Source organism: Meriones unguiculatus, chromosome 17 (genome assembly GCF_030254825.1).
Source record: "Meriones unguiculatus strain TT.TT164.6M chromosome 17, Bangor_MerUng_6.1, whole genome shotgun sequence".
NCBI classification, from domain to species: Eukaryota; Metazoa; Chordata; class Mammalia; order Rodentia; family Muridae; genus Meriones; species Meriones unguiculatus.
Window position 1 is genome coordinate 26,735,393 of NC_083364.1, and position 9,447 is coordinate 26,744,839.

The 9,447-nt window shown below is 49.2% G+C and overlaps 1 protein-coding gene across 2 annotated transcripts in view; it reads right to left on the reverse strand.

Moving 5' to 3' along the window:
• Etv5 (ETS variant transcription factor 5) overlaps positions 1-8,674 on the reverse strand; it is a 53,756-nt gene extending 45,082 nt beyond the window's left edge. Inside the window, exons 1-5 of one of the 2 annotated variants that reach the window (XM_021636156.2) lie at positions 8,552-8,674; positions 5,473-5,595; positions 5,258-5,345; positions 5,107-5,154; positions 4,964-5,014 (exon numbers count right to left, since the gene is read on the reverse strand). In XM_021636156.2, coding sequence (XP_021491831.1) covers positions 4,964-5,014; positions 5,107-5,154; positions 5,258-5,345; positions 5,473-5,517 — 232 coding nt within the window. In that variant the 5' untranslated portion in view covers positions 5,518-5,595; positions 8,552-8,674. Of the gene's footprint in view, positions 1-4,963; positions 5,015-5,106; positions 5,155-5,257; positions 5,346-5,472; positions 5,596-8,120; positions 8,145-8,551 lie in introns of those variants that run through there. The other variant, XM_021636157.2, reaches the window with a different exon arrangement.
• Positions 8,675-9,447: the final 773 nt, after the last annotated feature.

The window sequence follows — 9,447 nt, forward strand, 5'->3', positions numbered from 1 at the left end:
AATGGAGAAGCAGTGAGTGCCAGGGCACAGATGGGGCCCAAGCTGCTCAAGGGCAGCCTATGCCCAAGAGGGGGCCGTCTCAGCCTAAGGCCGCTTCTTCAGCACACGAACACTCAAGAACCGTCTCCCACACACCCAAACTTGCCCCACCCCAGGAAGTCTTTTCTGGGGCTGGTACCACAATAATGAAATAGATAGCATGGACTCTCAGCTTTAGGGTTCCCGTTTCTGGTAGAACATGGATGCCGGAGTATAGGGGCTAAATGGTGGTTTCTTGATGATGCCAGGATTGTTACTTCTGCATCTACAGGACTGACCTGCCTGGCAGCCTTGATTAATCTCCCCCATCTCAGGGCTTTTTTTTTTTCACCAAATACAAAGGACTGGAAAGGCTTCCGGGCTCTATTCCCTAACTTGACCATATGGCTCTCGTTCAGATCAATGGTCTTAGGTCATTGACAGCTGTACAGATGATAGAGGCCATGGAACCAGGAATGACCACTAATCATTTAGGGCCTTTCTACAGCAGCGGAGAGACCCAGCTAGGAAAGCCTCTAAAAGTCGATTCTGAAGCGGGGTGTGTTGGGGGTGTGGGGGGGATGCAATCATCTCTCTACGTTTTTCCCTCACACTTTTCCAACAGCTTTCCTCTCTTACCTTTCAGTACTAGAGCCTCCTGAAAAACACCAATAGCCAAGACCCGCCCAAGCCTCCTCTTCCTAGGGGTCTTACAGTTTTCTTTTTCACCTTCCAACAAGAACACATTTAGGATCCTTTTACGGACAAGTGGCCTCATTCTATCTACAGAGCAATGGCTGCCATGGCTAGACTACCGTGTTCTCTGCAGAAGGGCCCAGTGTCTGTTCTCTGAGGCTCCAGACTAACACGACCGTTAAGCCTACTTGCCGGCCGTCTACTGCACCATACTTAGGGAAGACTAATTTTTAATGGTCAATTAGCTGGTCCTTGGAAAATTACTGGCACTTCCGCAGTCATTACTTCAAAAACAAACACACACACAAACACACAAAAGAAACACAGGTCTAAAAAGAATTCAAGGGGAAAATGGGTCCATTTGGATTTTAAGACCAATTTTGTAAATTTGGTATAGAGCTATGACTCTACAATGAGATTTATTATTCCATCTACTTAGGATAACTACTTCAGTTACTCAGATGCTGACATTATTCACAAAGCCACCACTGAAACAAATGGGATGTTAAAAAAAAAAATGGAATTGAAACCTGCATTTAAAAAACACCCACTAGTATCCAGAAAAGTCAGCTCAGAGAAATGAAGGTAACAGTTCCTTCAAGCCCACATCAAAGTACCAAAGTTCTCTGGGATTCCATCTTATCTGTGGCTTTGACTGAATTCTGTGAAAATATGTAGAAAAGGGTTGGAAAAATCTACAGAGACTCCAGAGCCCATGGTTTAGTATAACATGTGGTCTGTTTTTACAGAGAGACATGCAATTTTACAACTTTCTATACTAGCTTTGAGGAGCTACATCAGTTTTAACAATGTTTCTGTTTTGAATCTCTTCCAAGCCCTAAACGAAAAGCAACTGTAGGAAGGCAACTCCATAACACTGAGATATCTATAGACAGGATGGCCAACGGCCTCCCTAGCACTTCCCTGACAGTCACCCCCTGGACCTTAAAGGAGGAGGGCCTGATCCCCTGAGGAGGCTGCTAACAGGGCTACAGCTTTCCTTGAGGACTAGACTATTTACCGTTTATTTCACCGAAGTCGTCCTATTTACACCCACACGCTGTTGAGTTTTTCATACTAGCTCTACAAGGGATTTCCAGCCCAGACAATCTTCAAAAACAATGATTACTGAAGGGCGGAGCAGGAGGCACTGGAAGAGAGCTCCCAGGCTCTAGAGCGGCCATCCTCAACCCCTTCTGGGGGCTGCACGTCGGATATTCTGCATATCAGACATTGACACTACATCATGGCACTAGAGATATCACAGTTAGGAAGTAGCAGAGAAATAAGAAGCACTGGTCTGGAGGATGCTCTCTCTGTCCTCTCGATTTTATTTCTTAATATTTCCAACAAGGAGGTAGCAGGATGGCTCAGAGGAGAGAAGCACTGGCCGCCAGGTCTCATGACCCCACACATGGTGGAAAGAGAAAAGCAGCCCCCACGATATCCTCTAACCACCGTAAGAAAGCTGCGCCACATGCGGACCCCCTGTGTGCGAGCACACACCCCACACTAAATACACAAAGAAAATACAATTTTAAAAAAGTGAAGAATTTACTATTTACTTCTAGGTACCTTCCGGAGTGTGTGTTCATGAGACAGAGGTAAATTCTGCACAGCTTGAGGTCAACTGGGCATTTCTGTGAAGCTTACGATGGGTTCATTGCTTTATACGTTTACAGGAAGATGGCTACAGGCGAGGTACCCGAGTCTGGAGGAGTTGCAGAATCTCTTTTACAGATTGAGCCTATCCTGTTTGTTTGTTTTTCTACACACACCCCGACCCCCGTGGTTCTTCCAGAAGACAGCCAGGAAAGCTGGCCCTCCGCACAAGGCCATGGAAAGCGTCCACAGGGAAGCAAGGCATGCAGGCTGACACTGCTGAGCTCTACCGGCTCCCCCAGGGACCCCTTGTCAGCCTGAACTTGAACTGCAACCAGACACAGCAGCCTGAATGAAGGGGTCCAGGCTACCAGAGCCATACTGGGGCTCCCACCTCAACTTTCCAGGTGGGTCAGCCTACCTGACTCCACCCTTTCCCGGGCTTTACCTCAAGAAGAGTCAGGGGAGGGAATTATTAAGAACCCCCTTTTTTCTTAGGCTACTCAACCATCCATTTTATCCTTAAAATACAGACAAGCTCAACCCTAAGCAGTTATAACAACAACAACAACAACAACAACAACAAAAAGCAAGCAAAGAAAACAATAAAGAAACAGAAGCCATCCTATCTGGCAGGGAGGGCGAGCTCCCAAGCACCTGCATTTAAGGTATGGCGTTGTAATTAAAGAACCTAGCGCGCTTTATCTGCTGAGCAGGAATTCTTTCCAGAGCACCAAGACACATTTATTGATTCCTTTGCTCTCGCCTATTCCCACAGATAAGAATCTCTGCTTGATGACATCCCCCACCCCCAAGAATAGGCAATCAATCTAAAGCTCGGCTGTCTCACCTCCCCTTTTAACTCTTTTTGGGCTACTGAGAAACAAACAGTGTAATAAAAGCATTTCAAAGAACCTCTGCCATGAAAGCCACCACCCAAAGAGATTGCAGCTTGAGCTGCTCCGGGTAAGAACCAAAAAGACAAGAGCCAAACTGTCAAGACAGAAACAAGTTTGGGTAGAGATTTATGTCTCATCGTGAAAATCCCCCTCCCTAACCCCCTTACCCCACCCGGCTCACACCCCTGCCACAGGTTAGCTGTTTAGCTCTTAAGCTGCAAGCTCCTCAATCACTTGAAAGCAATCAAAGGGCAATGATAAGCATTTCCTTCTGCATAGACAAATCTCCACAGCACGCTGAGATAGCCAGCCGGTGGTCATCTACGGGTTGCAGCCTAGTCCCTTTTCAACTGTCATGGCATTCTGCCTTGAACACCAGGCCTATCACTACAGAATGCTTTAGCTGCTACCTCTGTTCTTTTATCTAACAGATTTAGAATACTCTGCTTTTAAAAAGACCCAGATACTCTCTCTCTCCCAGTGGCATTTTTATACACACATGTACCCGAGAGATAAAACAAAGCTGAGAAGAATCTGTTGGTGCAAAATGAGAAATCAAATCCCAGCCTGGCTCAGGTGCTTGCTATTATAAACTATGACTAAGAGACATGAATTTCTCTATGATGCAACTCTCAAGAGAGGCGGCATTCTCCAGACCTCTCTTAAACCTGCTCATTCGCCAGTGACTAATGCTCTCTAGAGCAGCCCTGTGCTGCTCCAATTTCATCAGCCAGCTTTGTCCTTGGTAGCTCTGCCTGGACCATAAAGCCCCCAAACGTGTTGCGGACAGCCCAGAAAGATCAGGGCAAAGCTAACCATGCCCTATTACCATCATCAGGAACCATTTGTGGGACTCCTCACTGCATTTACTCTCTTAAGGAACAAGCACTCAAAGACACTTGAGAAACAGGCTTTACTTTACACAACAGTGGGTTCTAACAACCACATGAAAAGTAAGAGAAAATCAAGTCATTCTGTGGGCACCCTTTCCCAGCTTAGAACAAAACTGACATGTTAGGTGGAACCACAATCGACGAATTTTCCGTTGAGTTTGCACTGTACCTTTCAAAGGAAGAAAAATGTCAGATTCATCACTGGCTTTGCCTTAATTTATAACTTTTTCCCCCCAACGCTAGTGACAGGCTAGACACGTTCTACACCAGAGCTATATCCTCAGCCCAAAAAATTAATTTATAAAACAAAACAAAAAGCATTTGAACAAAAAAAAATATGATTAAGAGGCACTTGGGCTGGAGAGATGGTTCAGAGCACCTGCTGTTCTTCCAAGGACCTGAGTTTGGTTTCCAGCACCCACAAAAGGCTTCTCACAACAACCTGTAACTCTAGTTCCTGGGGATATGACACCCTCTTCTGGGCTCTGCAAGTACCTACACCCACACACGTTTGTTTGTGTATGCGTGTGTCCAACCCAGGCAAATCTAAAAACAAGCATATGTTTGACACAAGATCTTAGCTAGTATACTAATTTAAAATTCTGGAGTTCAAGCTATTGAGGTGAAAAGAAATTTTACTGAAATTACATTGAGTATATCTTGCCTTCAACAGAGCCAGAAAGTATTTCAATAAAGAATGAAACAGAAGTCTTCAGGACTAACCCTGAATTATTAAAATGCATGCATACCACTGCCCAAATCTTCTGGCTCTCGCTGAAGAGTACATTCTAGATGGGAATGATCCAAGACCAAACAATTTCAGAGTAAATGTGTCACCAATAGAAAGGTACTTACAGTTATCAGACTGAAAATCTGGGACAAATTGTTCATCATCAGGAACTTGAGCTGGAAAGAGATTTCTGTTTTAGATCTTTGTGTTGTACTAAAAGGCACAGTAAAATGTTTTACATGGAAAACAGGACAGTCAAGAAACTTGCCTTCAGCTAACCAAGCCTCTTGAAGTTGGCTAAGATCCTGAAACAACTCTGTAAAAATAATAAGAAGAAAAAACCCAGATTCAAAATGGGGCTAGTCCTTGTGCTAAGGAGAAGCGTAAGGAAAGCATAATGCAGGGAGAGCTCCATTTACCTTCAGAATCATGAGCCAGATCTGTGTCCAAAAACTTCCTCTTTCTGTCAATCACAGGTCGCCCTCGACATTCCTCTGACCGAGATTTCTGAAAGAGGCCAAGGAACGAAGATTCAAATGCAGAAAAGAGGTGCAAAGGGGCCCACCCACTTCTCCAGGAAGAAGTCCTCTCCAAGGAGGAGATCAAGGACCAAACAGCACAGAAGCCAACTCACCCCTGGGACCATAAAGGGGACTTGCTGATCACAAAACCCGTCCATGGTGTCTCCAAAGTCTCTGATGCCACTCTGAAAGGCTTCAGCATTGAGTAGCTTCCTGGGGGTGGTGAAGAGATCCTCCTGTAACAGGAATTTGGGAGATGTGAACTGTGGTGGGATGGAGTAGTTTCATAGTCCCCTTCCCCCTTGCCTGTGCATCTCCTCCCCTCTTTGATGTCCCTAAAGCCTACTCAAGAATGCTCATCTAACACACAATTTAGTACAGACTGCCTATGTGTCTACTACAAAAGCCAAAACCAACCAACCAACCAACCAACCAACCAACCAAATCCCTTAACTGACTTTCACTGTAAATGTCCTTCCAGGACATTTGTTCCTTTTTTATTTTTCGAGAATAACTTTTTAACTAAGTTCTGTCACTGTGCTTGATAAGAACTAGGGAAACTAGGCGTAAGTATTCTAAATTATTGGCAATTAAGAGACATATGGCTGGGCAGTGGTGGCACACACCTTTAATCACAGCACAGAGGCAGAGGCAGGCAGATTTCTGTGAGGTCGAGGCCAGCCTGGTCTACAGAGTTAGTTCCAGGACAGAAACCATGTCTGGAAAAAAAAAAAAACTGGAAAAAAAAAAGGGGGGGTGAGAAAGCAAAGAAACTAAGACGCATCATGCTTCTCAAAGGCTTCTGTAGGTCTATGGCAAAAACACTAAGTACAGTTACAGGAACAAACTGATCAAAAGTAGACTTTCTTCACACACACCTCTTTATTTAAAACCCAAGCCTTCTGTCCAAACAGGTGTACACCTGAAATGACATAAGCATCTCCATGGAAACGTACAGAGATTATCTGCCATCTACTCAACTTCCAAAATAAAATATCTATACAGACGATAAAGAAAACTCAATTCCACTGCACATATTTAAGCATCTCCTGCCAAAGGCAAAAATGAAACAACAACAACAAAACAAAACAACAACAAAAGCACAAAAACTTTCAAAGCAAAAATATTCATGGCAAAAAGCTTCCTTTTCCAACAGTGACATCAAATTTTCAACAAAAATGGTCAAACACTGGTGACGAGCTGGGCTTGAGAGAAGGCAACAAAAGCGAGAGGAGACACTTTTCCAATGTGTGGGGGGGGATTAACCAGCAAGTTTAGGAGGTGTCACCCTCAGGAACTCTTAATTTTCCAACTAAAAACTCAGTGGAAAAACAATGGCAGAGGTACAAGAATTCATTTGCCCAATCCTAAATAATAGAAATGCCTAAATGGCATTTTCTTTGAACTTGTACACAAACTAGGGAACTTCTTTCACAGTAGCCATTTCCGTCTGCCTTGTTTTTCACGCTGCGAACACCATATCAAATTTTCATAAGTGAGCAGGGTACGTTACAAGAAAACCCTTCACAGCCGGCACTTGGCCCAAGTAATCAGATCTTTTCAAAGTCAAAGGAAAGAGTTCACAACTTCCTAGAAAAACACCCCAGCCGACTTGCCTTCCACACAGTGCAAACATCGTTCAGAACGAGGCCTCTCTCTCCTGAATGTCACCAACCAGAACCCAAACCTGAGAAACCTTAGGACAGTCAAGACGCATGAAAGGATTCTGTGTTGTGTTTAAAAATCTGATTAAATCGTGGCCTCAGAAATTCTTAAATGTCTGTTGTGGGTAAAGAGGACAACGCGCAGGAAACCAGAGGGTATAAAATATTTTTAGAATCTCATGGTGCGCAAACGTATCTTTTGAAAAAAAAGAAAGAAAGAAAGAAAGAAAGAAACTGCCCTAAGAGAATCCAAAAGCAGCATCGAGGATTTTCTAAGCGGCCCTTAAGAGTTCAAGGGCTGGAAACATCGTGTTCAAAGTATCTTTTAAAAAGCCTGCGGGGAAGGCTTGGGTTCATCCTGGAGTTTTAAACCACTTCCTTTGTGTCGTCGTCGTCGCTCAACCCCCCCCCCCAAATCCCGGGTGCCCCCAGGAAAACTTTAACTCGGCGCAGCGACTGAACCGAGGCCCCTCCCCGTGGCGCGCAGCGGGCCTGGTTTTATGAATGGGAGAACGAGCCGCGGCCGCCACCGCAGGTAGAGGCTGTAACTAGATCCCTCGCGCCGGGCCCCATTCACAAAACAAGACACACTTCCACCCCATTTCCCAGCCTTCCCATTCATGAAAACCGCTTCAGCGGCGCCCCCGCCCCCACCCCCAGCGCACGCCGAGCCTCCGACGCAGGCCCCTCACCCCAGCGTCTCAGAAAGCAAGCTCAATGCTTCATTCACAAAAAAGGGGGGGGGGGGAGAACCACAGGGAGCTCGCTCGCAGCCCACGAAAGAAACCTGCTTCATTCATAAAAGTCACCCACATTCAGAAAAAAAAAAAAAAATTAAAAAAGAGGTGCAGCGCCTGGGCGCTACCGGCCCGCCTCTAATTCACTCCGGACCCCACACGCCCCCTCCCCTCATCACCCCCCTACTCGAACACCCCCACCCACGCAGGCCGGACCCCGGTTCATGCATGAGGCCCCAGCATCGCTCTCGGCCGGCTCGCCACCGGTTCTCCCCCCCCCCCCCAGGCCGAGACCCAGGCGGCCCCCCGGCCCCCTCAACCCCCACGGGAGGGAGTTTGGGGGCCAGGGGGTCCGCTCACCGGTCTCCAACTTGCCAGGCCCGCAGAAGTTGGGAGCCAGCCCGCACCCGCAGGCTGCACATGCCGGTGTCACCGGGCTCTCGGGGTTCTGGAGCAGCACCCCGGAACACTGCTGCCCGCCCCCCTCCCACCCAGGAGTCGCGGAGCGTTTCCTCTCGCGAGCCTCGCGGGGCCCTCGGGGGCCCACAACTCGGCGCCCCGCACCCCGTCCTTGCACCCCGCGCCCCGCACCCGCTCCGACACCCCGGGTGCCTCCTCCGCGACGTGCGGAAACCCGCTCTCCGCTCGCTCCGGAACCGCTAGCCGCCCCCGCCCGATGCCTTCCCTCCCGGGAACCGAACCGGGCCTCGGGGGGCAGAGGGGGGGCGGATAGTTAGCTCCGGGAGTCACCCCGAAGCGCGACCAGCTGGGGACTGGGGACAAGCCCGCACCTGAGCGGCCGCTCCGCGCGCCCGCCTGCGCGCCTCGGTGGCGGGCCGGGCCGCAGCGATCGGGGATGAGGACCGCTCCGCACGCCGGCCTCCGGACTCTGCGCCGCCCTGCAACCCGCTGCAGCGCCGGCCCGGCCCCCGCCGGCTCCGCCCGCCGCCATTGGCCCGCGGCCCGGAGCAGGCGCGCCCCCATTGGTCCGCGGCCGCCCTCGCGGCTGCCCATCACCTCTTGTTTACCCTGTCTTCAGGCAAATCCAGCGGGGCCGCCCCATCAGCTGCCGCGCCCATTGGCTGACGGGCGGCTCCTCTCGGCGCCCTCCGAGCTCTGTTTTACATAATTTATGCGCTGGGAGCCGCCGGCCAATCAGCGCCGGCTTGTTTATATAATGAATGTGAGGACGTTTTTCATTCATAAAAAACGCGACCCGAGGGGGAGCCGAGCTGAGTCAGTGAAGCTCTTAAAGGGGCCGCTCGCGAGGTTCCCGCTGGCCTCCGCCTGCGCCGCTGCTCCCGCCACCCCCGCGCGGGGCCGCTTGGCGCCAGGCGTTCGCAGCTGCAGCGGCGAGCTAAGTTATCATTTTAGAGCTCAGGCGAGAGGAATTCGTCATTCCACACACAGAAACTCGCTGACCCGCCCGGGCGTTCGGCCCGTGGAAACACACAAAACGGAAACCGAGCCCTCTAATCTTAGCTACCTTAAACAGAGGCCCTAAATCTCTCTCCACCAGGTTTCCAGGGGAAGGAATAAGCAGTTCTCGTCCTTTTAAGACCTGAGCCCCGCCAGATTTCAGTTACCGTCTCGTGTTGGCAAAAGCCTAAGGGCCCGAACCCGGTCGCTGGGGGCTCCGCGGGCAGAAACCCGGTTCGCGGGCCGCAGCGGGCCGGTAGAGGGCCTT